General features: G+C 32.5%; 2 protein-coding genes across 2 annotated transcripts in view; one reads left to right on the top strand and one right to left on the bottom strand.

The window, feature by feature from the left end:
- The first annotated feature begins 8 nt into the window (after positions 1-8).
- On the top strand, positions 9-12,249 carry LOC111042612 (CAD protein). Its single transcript, XM_022327278.1, has 27 exons — positions 9-314; positions 385-523; positions 1,803-2,082; positions 2,152-2,471; positions 3,521-3,700; positions 3,766-4,372; positions 4,438-4,659; positions 5,278-5,481; positions 5,559-5,777; positions 5,848-6,400; positions 6,463-6,638; positions 6,722-6,921; positions 6,986-7,614; positions 7,842-7,999; positions 8,084-8,194; positions 8,250-8,492; positions 8,562-8,810; positions 8,874-9,038; positions 9,097-9,258; positions 9,322-9,493; positions 9,580-9,695; positions 9,982-10,333; positions 10,397-10,752; positions 11,260-11,401; positions 11,465-11,535; positions 11,604-11,782; positions 11,847-12,249. Exons 1-27 carry the CDS (start codon positions 218-220, stop codon positions 12,247-12,249), a joined length of 6,705 nt encoding a protein of 2,234 aa, XP_022182970.1. The 5' UTR covers positions 9-217.
- A 949-nt stretch (positions 12,250-13,198) lies between these two features.
- The window catches only part of LOC111042613 (calcium-transporting ATPase sarcoplasmic/endoplasmic reticulum type), a 22,853-nt gene continuing 18,085 nt past the window's right edge, over positions 13,199-17,966 (bottom strand). Inside the window, exon 17 of the mRNA XM_022327284.1 lies at positions 13,199-14,063. Coding sequence (XP_022182976.1) covers positions 14,035-14,063 — 29 coding nt within the window. The 3' untranslated portion in view covers positions 13,199-14,034. The remainder of the gene's footprint in view (positions 14,064-17,966) is intronic.

Raw genomic sequence — 17,966 nt, 5'->3', positions numbered from 1 at the left:
TTGAACTCACATGTTTTCTCATTGGTTTGTTAACCAAAACCCAAATAATATTTGATACATTTGTTTTTTTTTTTTGATCTGTCAAGTCCCTTAGGTTATTAATCAATATCTTACGTCACGTCACAGACACTGTGACATAGAGTTTAGACGTTTATTATATCAATCTTCACTACTTGTACTCACTTAAACTCACGTGTTGACACCTTTTACGACCGCAATGGCCCGCCAACCGTGCGTTCTCATCTTAGAAGATGGTACCGAATTTGCTGGTTATAATTTTGGCTCCAAGGCCTTACCTGTTGATGGCGAAGTTGGTACGTCGCTTTTAATTTTTTTCGTTACTTTCCAGTATATTTAATTTATAGTTCCTATAATTATATTTAGTATTTCAAACTGGTATTGTCGGTTATCCTGAGTCCCTGACCGATCCTTCGTACTATAAACAATTGCTGGTATTAACATACCCATTGGTGGGCAACTATGGAGTTCCAGGTGACGAGACAGATGGTCATGGAATTAAACGGTAAATCTATATAGATAATATACAAATTATTAATTTAAAATTTAAATTATCTTCAAAACGAAAAGTCACAATTTTCAATTGTGTATAGGCAAGCTCATAATGAAAATAACAAACAAAGTTTATTCTTTTATGTAGTAATTCACCCAAAGTGAAGAATTTCGCTATTTATTATCATCATTTATACAAATTTTATAATTACTCAAAATTATTTATCCTGTCACTCATGTTATTTTGTAATCAATCTATAATTGAAAGGTTACCTAAATAGTTGTAATAAAAAATATGCTCATCAATTAATGTATTATTAAATGGTGGGTTTAATTGAATACTTAATAGTATTTTAATTTTATATGAATGTGTAAGAAGTATAATTGTCATCCAAGGATAATTTTAAGTTAGTATAGTATTTTAATCATTTCTTATTGTTCTATACTTTTATAAAAAAATAGTTTTTCTGCCTATCAATTCATTGTACATTTGTACTCTTTATTTACTAAAGTCATGAGTAGATTAAATTCTTAGTGGATATTTCTACAGATTTTATATAGTGTTCATTTAACATTTTTATTTCTCTCCAAATTTGTTAAGTGTTATTCTGTATATTTATTACGTTGGGACTGATTCCTAAACTTAATTGGTTCACACCTCCCTTTAAAAAAAATTATAGTCAACAGCATAATTGGTCCAAAAAAGTATATTATGCTATTATAGCATAAAATATTATATAGTTAACTACAATGGAAAGCTTGATGCACAGTTTGGGAACCACTGATGTACCTGATAGCTGAATTTATTATTACTAGATCTACGTTTAATATTGTTCTCAAAAAAACTAAATTAATAAATGTAGGTATCCTGTAGCTTATAGTAGGTACTTAGGAACCTACTATTAATTAGTAAAACAAAAAAGTTGATGAAAAGGTCAAAAAATGATACTGACATCAAGAAGATATCTAAAAATGAAATAAACAACAACATATACCTAGGTACAACTTAAAAAAATAAGGAATGATATAAATTATTAAATTTGAAAATCAGAAATTATTTTTAAAAATATATTGTTATTGGGTTACCGATGTTGTTGTTATCATATTTAAAGAAAAAAAATTAAAATTTACTTACCTACACAAATTTGCACACACTAATCATAAAGAAATCATTTTTAACTTGTTGACCACAGATATTAGTAAAAATAAAATGAAGTTCCTATATTTGAATAATTTAATTTATTTATAACTTGGAATTTATACTATGAGTAATTAAAAAAGTTATTTTTTAGATGGTTTGAGTCACATCGTATCTGGGTTTCCGCCCTGATTGTTGATGAAGTATGTGATCGTCCCAGTCATTGGCGTAGTGAAAAACTGTTAGATGAATGGTTGGCTGAAAGTGGAATTCCAGCCATCTGTGGTGTAGATACACGTACACTAACTAAACATATTAGAGAAAGTGGGACACTTCTTGGAAAAATTGTTAACCGTACTGAAAAACTAAAGAAAAGTTTTGACAATGTGATCGATCCAAACAAAATCAACCTAATCAAAGATGTTTCTATTTCAGTTAGTTAAATATTTTATGATTTATGTAAAAGGAAATATTTCTATTCAAATTAAAATGTTCATTTATAGATGCCAAAGACATATAATCAGCAAGGATCACCTAGAATTAGATTTGTGGACTGTGGTTTAAAATACAATCAAATTAGATGTTTTATAAAACGTGGTGCCAGAGTGGATATTGTACCATGGAACCATCCCTTAGATGATATTGATAACTACGATGGTTTGTTTCTTAGTAATGGTCCTGGAAATCCTGAGATGAATAAAGAAACAATTCTTAATATACAAAAAGTATTAAATAATACATCAACCATAAAGCCAATATTCGGTATTTGTCTGGGTCATCAATTGCTTGCTACTGCGGCTGGGTGTAAAACTTATAAAATGAAGTAAGTTGTGATTTATTCATTGCGTATAATATATACTCTGTTCAAAATAAGATGATTACCCGGCGGTGACCAGGTTTGGTCGGGCAGTGGTCAGGCGCATTGTTTGACACTTCCCCTACCATGTCAACGAGCAAGATTAATGCTTTGGAACATGGAACATTTACCCTGACCGGGTAATGATCTTATTTTGAACAGAGAATAGTATGTTCGTTATTACTAGAGTCCAGATTTGTATGCTTTACATATTTTTAATGAGTGTATGCATTTCAATGGGAGTAAGAAATGTGGACGATTTGTGTAACAGATAATGCATAGAAAAAAGTTTATTTTGCATATAAATGCATATTTTAGAGATGACTGCATATTTGAAAATTTTTGCATATTCAAGCATATTTTGTATAAAAGTTTATTAAGCCAATTATTTTGTTTCAATTTCATCTTTGAAATTATTAGTTCATTACTTATTGTTGGGAAATAAATGTTATTCTCCGTATGTTATCGCCAGTAAATTGTGCACTAGTGCCCATATATCATTTCCGTAAATTTATAAATTAAAATTTTCATTTCATTACAATTTATAAATTTTAAAATGCCGAAAATTCGAAGCACTATTCCTACTTTAATAAAAACATGGATTGCTCTTTATTAAATATTTACTGTTCTTTAATAAATATTTAAAGTCAATGTCTATAACTAAAAAATTAAGTTTATTTAATTTTGTTGAATTATTATTTATGGAAGCAATTAAAAAAAAATATATTGAAATGCATATATTTTGGGTATAAGAGCATATTTTTGCATATTATCAAAAAAAATAAGAGCATATCAAGTGCATATTTTGAAGTTTTTTGATGCATAAATGCATACTATTTTGGCCTTTTTGAGTGCATACAAATCCGGACTCTAGTTATTACTTATTGACAAGCTCTACAATTTTTGAATCTTGTGAAGTTACTGTAAAAAAAGTAAATTAAATTAAAAGTTAATTGCTACATAAGTAACTTAGTCCAAACTTGCTCATTAATTACCTACTTATTGTATTATTTAAGATTTGGAAACCGAGGTCAAAATCAGCCTTGTGTATTTGGAGAAACTGGAAAATGTTATATGACATCTCAAAATCACGGATTTGCTGTAAATCCTGAAATATCTAATTGGACACCATTGTTTACAAATGTTAATGATAAATCTAATGAAGGAATTATTCATAATACATTACCATTTTTTAGGTAAAAATGTTGAATAATGAAAAGTAATAACAATATTAAAAAATAATTTTTTATTTATGTAACAGTGTTCAATTTCATCCAGAAGGATGTCCTGGTCCTGAAGATTTAGAATGCCTTTTTGATGTGTATTTGGAAGCTGTTGAAAAAACTAAAAACAAAAATGAATTTAAATTGATGGACCTGCTTCAAAAACGATTAAATCCAGATATCCCTAGAACACCAATGAACGTTCAAAAAGTTTTAATCCTTGGTTCTGGTGGACTATCTATTGGCCAAGCTGGGGAATTTGATTATTCAGGATCTCAAGCAATCAAAGCGTTGCGTGAAGAAAATATTGTTACCATACTAATTAACCCTAACATAGCAACAGTACAAACATCTCTTGGATTAGCCAACAAAGTGTACTTTTTACCTTTGGAACTTGATTTTGTTTCGCAAGTTATTCAGTCTGAACGGCCCGATGGTATTTTGTTGACTTTTGGTGGTCAAACCGCTTTAAATTGTGGAATAGAGTTGAAAAAATCTGGCATATTAGAAAAATATAACATTAAAGTATTAGGAACACCAATCCAAACAATTATTGCCACAGAGGATCGCAAACAATTTTCAGATAGAGTGGTAGAAATTGGTGAACGTGTTGCTCCTAGCGCTGTTGTTACATCATACGAGGAGGTATTGACATAGTTGCAGGTGTCACTGCAAAACTGGCTAACTCTTTTTTTTTTTTTTAATATTAGGCCTTGGAAGCAGTTAAAACTTTGGGATATCCACTTCTTGTTAGAAGTGCTTTCAGCTTAGGAGGTCTAGGGTCTGGTTTTGCAAATAACGAGTCTGAATTAAATGTGTTGGCCAAACAATGTTTTACACATAGTAATCAAATGATTTTGGACAAATCGTTAAAAGGATGGAAAGAAGTGGAGTATGAAGTAGTGCGTGATGCATTTGATAATTGCATTACAGTGAGTTTTCTATTTTTATAATATGTATACATAATATTCTCTGTTCTAAAAGAAAATACCCAGTTTTGGGCATATCTATTGACACCCACAGTTGTAGAGTGTGGCAATGATCTCCCCCCAAACACGTATGTTAAATTCCAAGCCAATTTTTGGATAGAGAAATTCATGGATTACAATCCAGTTTGAACTCATCCAGTTAGGTTACAAAATGACATATATTTTACAAATTAAATTTTCAACCTTTTGAGTGTTGTAACCTTAAATAAAAGTCAAAAATAAAGTCTTACCTTATGATCCCCTTGTAATGTGTATTTATTTACCATGTTATTACTATACCTTATTAATTTATTTATTTAGTTTAGCCTAAATATCAGTCTTACCAGTTAAAATTATTTTATCACTTATAGTTAAAGTAACTACCATCATAATATTTTAAAGACTAAAAAGGCATATTTTATATCTTTATGTATTTACTATTTACTTTTAAATGTTAAACATTACCATTTCATTAAATTAAAGCGTTGAATTATTTTCGACCAACACTCCCCCTCTAGACATGATAGAGTAGAGTATATTTTAAATTAGTATTGATTAATTATGCATAGTTTTTATTTTAAGGTTTGTAACATGGAAAATGTAGACCCGTTGGGGATTCACACAGGTGAGTCGATTGTTGTAGCTCCAAGTCAAACACTATCGAACAGTGAGTATAACAAATTAAGAACAACAGCGATTAAAGTTGTACGTCATCTTGGAGTTGTTGGTGAATGTAATATTCAATATGCATTGAGTACTACATCAGATGAATTTTTCATTATCGAAGTAAATTATTTTATTAGGATTTTAGTATTATACTTATTTTTATATTTATGTGTAAATTGTAATTTATTAATGTTCAGGTAAATGCTCGACTTTCAAGAAGTTCAGCTTTGGCCAGCAAAGCAACTGGATATCCATTGGCTTATGTAGCAGCTAAACTTTCACTTGGAATTGCTTTACCTGCTATAATAAATTCTGTAACATCAAGCACTACAGCATGTTTTGAACCTAGCTTAGATTATTGTGTTGTAAAAATGCCTCGTTGGGATCTCAGTAAATTTTTCCGGGCTAGTACCAAAGTAAATTATTAACACAATCATAAGAACCTAACATTGAGATTAACTTATAATATTTTTTATTTGTAAAAAGATTGGTAGTTCTATGAAAAGCGTTGGCGAAGTTATGTCAGTTGGAAGACATTTTGAAGAAGCTTTCCAAAAAGCATTTAGGATGGTGGATGAAAACTTTAATGGCTTTGATCCGTTCTTGAAAGCTGTGAATGATGATGAGTTGGAACAACCAACTGATAAACGAATATTTGTGTTAGCAGCTGCTTTAAAACATGGTTATTCAGTGGATAAACTCTACGAGTTAACAAAAATCGACCGTTGGTTTCTACACAAAATGCAAAACATCATAGAACACCAAACTGTATTAGAATCACACAATTACCCGTCTGTTCCTTACGAACAACTTTTAAAGGCAAAACGACTTGGTTTTTCTGACAAACAAATTGCGTCATTTGTGCAAAGTACTGAATTAGTGATACGAAAACGACGTGAAGAACAGGGAATTACTCCTTTTGTAAAACAAATAGATACAGTGTCAGCTGAATATCCAGCAGAAACCAACTATTTATATTTAACTTATAATGCCATTAGCAGTGACTTAAACTTCCCTTCAAATTACATCATGGTCATTGGTAATAAAATAAAATTAGTGTTTAAAATACATTTTATATAATAATTATTTATTGTTTTTTAGGGTCTGGTGTGTATCGGATTGGTAGTTCTGTTGAATTTGATTGGTGTGCTGTTGGATGTCTTAGAGAACTGAGAAGACTTGGTAAAAACACAATCATGGTCAACTGTAATCCTGAAACAGTTAGCACAGATTATGACATGTGTGATCGTTTATACTTTGAAGAAATTTCTTTTGAGGTATTGATAACATCTGTTTGATTTTTTGTTGTTAAAATACTAACTATATTTGATTTATTATATGATTATAATTTATCTTTAAGGTGGTAATGGATATTTATAATTTGGAAAACCCTGAAGGTGTAGTTTTATGTATGGGAGGTCAATTGCCAAATAATATTGCTATGGATTTGCATAGACAGAATGCTCGTATCTTAGGAACTTCCCCTGAGAATGTAGATGGAGCGGAGAACCGATTTAAGTTCTCAAGAATGTTGGATAGGATTAAGATATCACAACCAAGGTATTACAATTATGGTAGATAAGAGTGTATGGTAATAAATAATAAATATTTTTTATAATTTTAGGTGGAAGGAACTTACTGATCTTAAATCTGCTATTGAATTTTGTCATGAAGTAGGATATCCATGTTTAGTTCGACCATCATATGTTTTAAGTGGTGCTGCTATGAATGTAGCTCACAATGATGGTGATTTAGAAGCATATTTAAAATCGGCCAGCGACGTATCTAGAGAACACCCTGTAGTCATATCTAAATTTCTTGAAGATGCCAAAGAATTAGATGTAGACGCTGTAGCTAAAGATGGTGAAATACTCTGCATGGCCGTTAGTGAACATGTTGAAAATGCAGGTGTACATTCAGGAGATGCAACATTAGTAACACCACCACAAGATATAAATGAAGAAACATTAGAAAAAATTAAATTTATATGTCGGGCCATAGCTTCATCACTAAATGTCAATGGACCTCTAAATATGCAACTTATTGCAAAAAACAATGAATTAAAAGTAATTGAATGTAATGTACGAGTGTCCCGATCATTTCCGTTTGTTTCTAAAACATTAGGACATGATTTTGTTGCAATGGCTACAAAAGTGATTATTGGAGAAGAAGTTGAACCAATAGATGTATTGGGTGGAGTAGAAGGAAGAGTTGGTGTAAAAGTAGCAGTATTCTCATTTTCTCGCATAGCCGGTAAGGCTAAAGTTCTATATATGATGGGTATGCTGTTGCACTATTTTGCGATTAATTTATCAATATAAATGATAAAATAAATGCAGGCAATTTATTATTCACAGTGATAAATGAGTCCCAAAATGGCGGCATAGCATACGTTAGTTATAGTGCCCTAGTAAGGCATTTCTAAAATATGTTATAAAATAAATGCTAAATACATTCTTAAATACTAATCTTTTGTGTAGGAGCTGATGTAATGTTGGGAGTAGAAATGGCCTCAACTGGGGAAGTAGCATGTTTCGGTGAAAATCGTTATGAAGCATACTTAAAAGCAATGATAAGTTCTGGAATGCATCTACCTCAACCTGGAGCTAAGATATTCCTATCGATTGGAAAAATTAAAGTAAGTTAATTTTATAAATAATTAGTAAGTATAGATATCATTGTATCAAAAACAATAGTGTTATTTAAAGACATCTAATTTTAGCATAAAGAAGAACTGTTGGATAGTGTAAAAGCATTGCAGGCAATGGGTTACAAGCTGTATGGAAGCAGTGGGACAGCTGATTATTATAACTATAATACTAAAGGAGTTACTGTAAGATTATAAATTCATTTTGTATTCAATCTTAGTTATAACTAATTCTTTATAGGTGATTCCTTGTGATTGGAGATTTGATAACATTGGCATAAATACAACCAGAGGTGACCTAATCAGTATGGCTGAATATTTAAGTAACAAAAATTTTGATTTTGTTATTAACGCACCTATGATGGTCAGTGGCGGGAGCAGAGTTGCGTCGTTCCTTACCCCTGGTTATCGAATGCGCAGATTAGCAGTTGAACATTCTGTTCCATTAGTGACTGATGTCAAATGTGCCAAACTACTTATTGAGGTACATTTTACATATTCACAACCAATAATATTGATGATCAGATTTCTGATTTAATATGGTTATTTTTAGGCAATGGTTAGAAAAGGATGCAAGCCACAGATGAAGACCCATATAGATTGTATTTCATCACAGAGATTATTGAAATTGCCCGGTTTAATTGATATTCATGTCCATGCACGTGAACCAGGCGCTACCCAAAAAGAAGACTTTGCATCATGTACAGCTGCAGCGTTAGCCGGTGGTATTACATTAATAGGTGCTATGCCTAATACCAATCCTTCAATAATAGATCAAGAATCTTATGAAATAGCCCAAAAGGTAATGAATATTTTTGTATTTATATTAATTCAACATTTCTCAATTGATTGTTTCTATTAACAGTGTGCCAAAAATGGAGCTAGGTGCGATTATGTTTTATATGCTGGTGCATCTTCTACTAATAGCATTGATATTGCACAAAACGCTGGTCAATATGCTGGTCTGAAAATGTATCTTAACCAAACATTCAGTACATTGCGCCTAATGAATCTTTCAACTTGGATATCAGTTAGTATTAAGTATACAGTTTTATATCAATTGATAATTTTTTTTATTTATTTATTAGCATTTTGAAAATTGGCCAAAACATGCACCATTGTGTATACATGCTGAAGATCAAACTTGTGCAGCTGTACTTATGTTGGCATCCCTATACAACCGCTCAGTACATATTTGCCATGTTGCTCGTAAATCAGAGATAACTATTATAAGGGCTGCTAAGGAGAAGGTATGGTGTATATAATACAATTGTAATATTATACAAACATGTTTTAACTTTTAAAAATTGTAGGGTGTGATGGTTACGTGTGAAGTAGCTCCGCATCATTTATTTATGTGTGATGAAGACTTTGTGCATCTTGGTCCCAACAAATCACAAGTACGGCCTGTACTTTGTACTAAAGAGGATCAACAAGCTCTTTGGGATAATATGGCTTACATAGATTGTATTGCTACTGATCACGGTAAACATAATAATGAAATAAAATGATAATACCCATATTATGTCAATATCAATATACTCAAACTAATAGAAATATTTTTTAATCAGCACCGCATACATTAGATGAAAAACTCAGTGAAGCTGCACCACCTGGTTTTCCAGGCCTTGAAACAGTTCTACCATTGATGTTAAATGCCGTAAATGAAGGTCGATTAACTATCGAGGTATGTAGTGCATCTATTTCAAATGTTGTTATATCTTATGGCTTATTGAACTTATATTTTCAGTAATATTTAAATTTTGAGTAAAACACATAAATCTATGGGTAATATTTTTATGTTATGCCTTTCTTGTTCTATTAATTATTACTTTTCATTTAAATTCTATTCAGTTATGTTTTATATTACAAATAATTTGATTAATAAGTAATGTTACATAAATAATTTTCCCTTCTTTTGTTCAAAACAAAACTACAATAGATATAAAACAATTTTAATATTTATGTATTAGGATATTGTTGAAAAAATGTACACAAATCCCATGCGTATCCTTGGATTACCGGTTCAACCAGATACATACATTGAAGTAGACATGGATGCCGAATGGACTATACCATCATCAACAGCTTATTCTAAAGCTAAATGGACACCATTTGCTGGAAAACAAGTGAAGGGTGCCATACACAGAGTAGTATTACGTGGTCAAGTAGTATGTATTGAAGGCAAAGTATTAGCTGAACCAGGATTTGGACATGATTTGCGAGACCCATTGATTGTTGGAAAGACACTAAATACAGTTCACACTGGATCACAGGCTTCTCTAAATCTTATGGCACCTCTATCAATACAAACCGATGTTCACGGTAATATATATTGCTTTTTATTTATTTTTGCATAAGTCAAAAATTAAGCTTAATTATTTTCAGAAATGTTCGATAATGTTCTGTCTGAAATCAAAGAAAAAGTAGCTCAAAAAATTGAAATTGTTACTGGTGTTAAAGCTGAATTCAAAAAACCTCGTTTGCTGTCTGGTGGTGACCCCAGAGATCAAACTACTAATTTATTGACCATAAACAAAGAAATGGTGAACTTGGCAAACAAACGTCTGGTATCAGACGATGTTATGAACTTAATGACACCCACCCATACACATGGGTTGGTACACAGTCACATATTGTCTGTTGACATGTTCAGTAAAGAACAATTAAATGAAATATTTAACTTGGCTCAAACACTAAGAGTGTATGTTCTCAAAGGACGACCTCTGGACAATATACTTAAAGTGAGTACATTGTATTCTTAATTTTTTTCAAATTTGTTAATACGTTTTTCTTGAACTTTGCTAAACGTGGTCATAAGTTTCGTTATCAACAACATTGCCTTCACATTTTCTTAATTTAGAGTTTATTTATGATTGTTGTAGCCATATTTATTTATTTACCTATATATATATATATATTACACCAATCGGCAATTAACAATAATTATACCTGCATGTAGGTAATAACAGTTAAATAACAACTAACATTAATAAAGTTTAAAAAAGATAACAATAACAAAAAGTGTACAAATGATAGAAGTAACCAGAGAATGTAGTCATGACGAGGAGACACATCCTTATTACATATGCTAAGTAAGTTAGAAAGCAATTTTGCACCTGCTCTAGCTTATGCTGATGTTTTGTAAGGAATGTGTGACAAATTCGAATATAACAAAAATATCTCCTATTTAAATATTGAGAATTCCCAACTCCCGAGGTTTAATTGTAAATTATTTATATCTCTTACAGGGCATGGTTATGGCTTTGATATTCTATGAGGTCAGTACTAGAACGAGTTGCAGTTTTTCTGTGGCTATGCAGAGATTGGGTGGAAGAGTTGTGCATGTTGATGAAACTAGCAGCTCAGTGAAAAAGGGAGAAACACTGCAAGGTGATGACAATATTCTAAAAAAAAATAGTATTAATTATGCTTACTGATTCTAATATTTTTTAGACACTGTGGAAGTAATGAGCGGTTATGTAGACGTAGTTGTCATGAGACACCCAGAGCCAGGTGCAGTTAAAGTAAGTTGTATTACTATTTTTATTTAGTATTGACAAACAAACATAAGATAAACAAGTTTTTGGTCTAGGCTGCTGCAAGACACTGCCGCAAACCTATTTTAAATGCCGGAGATGGAACTGGTGAACATCCTACGCAAGCATTACTAGATATATTTACAATAAGAGAAGAAATTGGTACTGTCAATGGACTTACTATTACATTAGTAGGTGATTTGAAGAATGGGCGTACCGTACATTCACTTGCCAGGTAAATATTGTGTTTCCTTTTTAACTGTGACTGTTCAAGTATATTATTACATTTTTCCTTCTAGATTGTTGACACTCTACAAAGTCAATCTACAATATGTGAGTCCGCCAAACTTGGGTATGCCCACATCTGTATGTGAGTTTGTCGCTTCTCGAGATGTTCCACAAGAAAACTTTTCGTCTCTGGAAGCAGCACTACCTAAGACTGATGTGTTATACATGACACGCATACAACGTGAACGATTCCCTGATGAGAACAGCTATAAACAAGCGTGTGGACTTTTTGTGGTTACACCTGAGGTGATGAATAAAGCCAAACGTAAGATGATAGTCATGCATCCACTACCCAGGGTGTTTGAAATCAGTCCAGAGTTTGATTCAGATCCTAGAGCTGCATACTTTAGGCAAGCAGAGTATGGTATGTACGTGAGGATGGCTCTGTTGGCTATGGTACTTGGAAAATGTTGAATGTACTATACACATAGCATAAAATGAAACAATTTTTATCAAATTCTAAATGAGCTATGATCTTCAATAATTGTGATAAGTTATTATTAATTTTTTTTTAACACGTTTTTAATGATATACATTTTTATAGACTATCCTATATACTCTACAATTTTATACTGACTATTATTATTGACAAATGATTACACAAATACCTATGTATGGTAGAAACAAACAAATACAGACAACTTTATAATGATTAGTGCTTATGTTAAAGTTAAATAAATGTATTATTTTGAAAGTCTGTGTACTCAAGTGGATTTATCCTAAGGTTTGTGTTTCTGGATTTCCAATATGTTAGTTAATTTGAAATGCAATTGCATTAGAATAGTAAATAATAAATATGTCCTATTATATATTTTATAATGTTATATTATGTAATACTCTGTGAGTTTTTAAAGTATCCACACACAAAATACCTACAAAGTGTATAAAATCGTGACAGTCAAACAGAAAAAAAGAAATGTAAAATCTTTCAATTTTATTCGACTCAAGACAAAACAATGACATTCATAATTTGTTTTTATACATAACAAAAAAAATAATATAATAATTCAACAAATAATACACAACAGATAAACAACTATATTTTTTGTATTCTAAGTGTATTATTAAAAATATAATATTGCATTTTGATTTTATATACACGAAAGTTCATCAAAAACAGAAAAAAAAAACACTTTTCTATAGAGCGCGGTACGTGCCTAAAAAAACACAAAATTTGCGTATAACCTAATATTAATAATCGTATATTTGTTTATCGAACAGTTCTATATGCGTGCCTACTTTACTTCTACCTATAATAATAATTTATAATAAAGTTTAATATAACAACCATGTATTATATAAAATATTTAGTGTCAAGCGCAGCGGCCACAGCGGCGTTGTCCGGGTTAACAAGAACCGATCGAGGTGTCATCATTATTATTATTATTTGTATCGTATATGAAAACAAAAACAAAAATTACTGCAAGTGAACAAATTGGGGGAGGGCGAGGGTTGCGTATGTGTCGGTTGGGGAGGATAAGCTGTGCCGATTCTAATACCGTTCGCATGATATTATGTTGTGGTGGTGTGCGCCCCGATATAAGTATTATATATATTATAAAGTACTGAGGGATAAAAAAATATAAAAAGCAACCGAAGATAACAAACGAACCTAAAATTATAATAATGTTATACAAGTCCTTTGCAGCAGTCTGATTATTCTTCAAGCGTCTATAAACCTAAATCACTTGCCGTGTATATTAAGGTACGTTCACATTTTTATAACGATATAAGTTATTATAGTACACGATGACAAATTTAGTAATAATAATAATAATAATAATAATATACGTAACACTAAAGATTTATTACATAATAATAATATTATATTTTAATAAGTTCAATCAAAGTTTGTACTTCGTCTACTAAACCAAAACAGTCTAAACGCGTTAAAAACAAAATAGTAATAATTCTTAAACATTTTTTTTTTTTCATCCTACAATAATTATTATTATAATATTATCTTGCCCAACACACACAACCGATGAGACATTATATTACCGTGTGATCTACATTATTATTATAATATTATGTTGTCCGTGTAGCGTGTTTGAATAAATTAAATTGTGGTTTTTTTTTTTTTAAATTTTTTTTTTCCGTGTTCTTGTCGAAAGTTTGCGCTAAGTCGCCTACGGTGGTTGGTCGCTTGCAGCCTCACAGGTGCGGTGTGGTGCCGTCCACGCTATGACGAGTGGCGCCTCACCATTTCTGTTCGATTGCCAGGGGCACTGGAAACACAAACATATCATCGTCCACTAGTGTCTTACAAATATTGCAACATTTTCGTTGTCGTTTTCAAATCTACGTCAGCCGTGGTGTCACGCATTCCGATTTCTGTACCCATCACTGCGTATGGTGTACGATCATCGGGTTATAAACTACTGCAGCGAAAAATCACACGCACACAAAAGAACAGCAAATATTAATGTTAGTAGCTCGCGACAGACGAAGGGGGGAGCGGTGTGACGATATTCCACGTTACACGCGACTTACAATATTTAATGAAGACTCGAAAGTGGGAAAACAAACTTATGGACAATAGACAATTGGGAAAAACAATTCAAACCCTAGGCTTTTCAAAGTAATATACGATCCGCGTAGCGAACCGACCAATCTTATCCGTGTCCATGGTGGTACCTCGGGTATAAGGGGTGGAGGGTATTGGAGTTCCCCCGTCAACAAAAGAGGACTGCGGTCTGTGGTGGTAAGTCATTGACTGAAATCATTTTGCATTTATTTATTTATTTACCTAGGTAGGTACTTGGAACAAAAATGTTTATAGAGAGACGACATGGCTGTTGCTGCATGGAATAATCTTGTGAATGCTGCATAATAATATATTATGTTTAGGTATTATTACGATAACAGTCATGGGGATGTGACGGAACGGGTTACCTTGACGCCTGTATTACGCGACAATCTCGCGGGAGAGAGAAGAATTTCGCATTTCGCTATTTTTAACGTGGCGCGACGACGAAACGCTTTTCTCCCCGCCCTGCTGCTGGGATCCGTTATCTGCACAGGAGGAGACCTGTACGCAAGTAAAATTATGTTTTATGTGTTCGTTCTTGGCCCACAAAAACGTTGTGCCAACGTATATTTTATTATAATTATCATCATCATCACCGCACGGCCGTGTATTGGCACAATGATGACGTTAGCGGGTCGGTGGCTGCCAAAAAGTCGCGTTTAAAAAATTAATATTAGCCCAGGAGAGTAGCTATACCTATAAATATAACGCCGCCAAGCTGTTCGGAGGTCGGACTAGGAAAGTGCGAAGGGAAGAGTATTTGTAAACGAAGACCAACTACAGGGTGCTAGGTTGGTCGTTCATCGAACTCATTAAAAAAAAATAATAATAATTGTGAAAGGTATTACGTTTTTATTTAATCTGCAGTAGGTAAATGAAGTAGCGAGTTTTTTAGAAAATATTTTCACTGCAATATAATAGATCATAATACGCGATGTGCACTATGCAGTGACATGGACAAGGGACCCCAACAAATAATTTCCAGACCGCTACGCGATTTAATTCATGCGCGTTTCACGAATATTATTATTTTTAAATTCTTGATAACTATAATATAATAGACCATCAGCGGAATGTATACATCTGGCCGAATTTTAGGTATTCGATAAAAACAAAAACTCAACTCGTTTTCAACGTTCGATGTTTGATGAATAGAAATTAAAATATTTGATTGTTACATTTATTATTATTAATCGTTATAATTGCATAAGTCTTAATAACGTGTTGGGTAATATTATTAATTGCACATGCATTGGGTAATATTTATTTACTTATAATAAAAGAAACGAAAATATGTGAGTGGTTATGAGCGAATTTGTTTGTCAATTTCAATGTAAGCTTTATATAAAAAGAAAATACCCTCTCCCTTTAATATCCGTCTAGAACGAAAGTCATTTTTGGACCTTGCGAAATCCTCAATCGATAGGCCTAGAAAGCGTTTTCCCGTCAACAACGAGTAACGAAAATCTGTAATACCTAATAATTATTGTATTGGGTAGTGTACTACCTAAATAATATTATTTTATACAATCGATTAGGGATAAAAACGACCTAATATAATTGGTACTAAACGGTATCTGGTTTCTAAATTTTTCAAAAAACAATAGACGATCTGCGTCTTCATGTTAATGACTTATCGAAATAGTTTTCTGGGTACAACTCATGTTGATTTTGAAAATACCAGCCAAATAAGTACCTACCAACTAGTTTTTAAGCGTAAAATCAGTGTATATTTTCGTGTTTTTAGGACAATTTAAATAGAACCAGGAAGTACCTACTCAACTAAAGTCTACACCTAACCCTTCTGGAGAAGCAACGTATTACTGCAGGTTTCCGTCAAGGAGGAGGGTGGGAACCGGTGAAAAACGGCCTGAAACAGTGAACCTCTCTTGCTCTTAGAAAGCAACGTTAGGTATGTACGATTTTTTACGGGGCTTTGAATAGGCAATTTTATTGAATGAAAGTAGGCGGGATGGTATTATGCGGACTCCGGCGTCTCACTGAAGACAATCATGGTATTGTGAAACCAACTCTAAGGCGTGTGACTTAATGAGATCATTGGAGATGAATGAGGGGATATCATCCCTCCGTGACCTTTTTTTCAATATTTACAATAGTACAAATTATTTTTGCAATGATGAAATAATGAATATTATAAAATCAGCCAATCCCCACTCATTGGAACGGAACGTCAACGCCATATGTCGAACACATTTTGAGGGTGGTCCGGAGTCAGAACTCCATAAGTCGGGGCACTAGTCTAATCTGAGCACACCCAATTTTCCTAAATTTCAGCTAATACCTACGTTTAGATAAATCATTTTTAAATAAATCTGATGTGTTCTCAAATAGTACCATAAAGTATAATAATAAAGTTACATTTCGTATTTTCGCAACGTCCCTTTCATATTTTGAAAACGTTAACGTCCCCGCAAATAATGTACAAACACGTGCGATACAACATTCATTATTTATCTACAAACATACTTATAGTATGAATATTTATAAACAAATTGTATTTCATGTTTATTGTGCGCAATGTAAGGAAATACGTGAAACGCGTCCCCCTAAATTTTTTGGGAGCCAATAGTGCCAATTCTGGAGTGTGCCGTGATCGATTCATATTATATTTTATATATTATCCAACGATTTTCGACGATAAGCATTACCGTTTTTTGGATATTTAAGTAGGTACGTCTGCCGCGGTAGCATTATAGATTGGTACCTACGTAATGGAAGTAATGAATTGAGTCCCAAATATGGAATGGAGTCTCGCAAATACTTTTGGTTGTTTCGGTTGAGTCGACTAATTATTTGTCACTTTTCGTGTGATCGTGCGTTCGTAGAGTTTTTCTAAAATTAAGTTAAGGGAGATAATTTGAAAAAAAAATGACATACACTCTACGATTATTTGGAAATTGTAATTGTAGTTTCGTCCAAAGTATTTGACACAACTGTAGCGACTTTGTACGTCAAAAGAACCGAGACGATATTATTGTTGCGCGACAAGCATAAAAAAGAAAATTTATCACTCTCTATTCAAACTCAATATTAAGAAAATAATAGGACTCAATTCAATGTCATCCGCATAACATCATAGGTACAATCGTATCGAATAATGCGCATTAATACATAATATACTATTGTTAATAATGTTCTGCACTATATTATATTTGCATATTTTGCACACACTTACTATCCATGTTTTACCTATTGAATATTATTATAATATTTATTATCGGGCACGTACCTGTTGATTCTGTCTTGATCTGCAGTCTGTTATAACGGGCCGCAGTTCTTTGCTCTTGAGCAATAATGTATATACCTGAAGTCTGCCGTTTCTCGTCAAGCAGTTTAGCAGCGTCCGATATTAATCGTTATAATATCATTGGCGTTGTTACGAAAATCGGTATTTATACCATATTGTCATTATTAAGATATGCGCATCAGCTTCAGCTGTTAATCGATTTGCTACATAAAACTGTGTATACTGTTATGTAGATATGAACTACTTGTATCCATAGGCGGAAATCAGTGAAAGGGGCTAAGCAACCAAAAGACAGCTATTTAGTAATGTGTGATCAAAGCCCCCCCCCCCCCC

The sequence above is a fragment of the Myzus persicae genome, unplaced genomic scaffold, assembly GCF_001856785.1.
Source record: "Myzus persicae strain clone G006 unplaced genomic scaffold, MPER_G0061.0, whole genome shotgun sequence".
Classification (NCBI taxonomy): domain Eukaryota; kingdom Metazoa; phylum Arthropoda; class Insecta; order Hemiptera; family Aphididae; genus Myzus; species Myzus persicae.
This window is presented reverse-complemented; position numbering and strand designations above follow the sequence as displayed.

Bases quoted from the DNA above. Each gene is read 5' to 3' on its own strand.
- LOC111042612 (XM_022327278.1), top strand. From the start codon at position 218: ATGGCCCGCCAACCGTGCGTTCTCATCTTAGAAGATGGTACCGAATTT. The intron at 5,482-5,558 runs GTAAATTATTTT...ATTAATGTTCAG, and splicing joins ATGAATTTTTCATTATCGAA to GTAAATGCTCGACTTTCAAG. The intron at 7,615-7,841 runs GTAAGGCTAAAG...TCTTTTGTGTAG, and splicing joins CTCATTTTCTCGCATAGCCG to GAGCTGATGTAATGTTGGGA.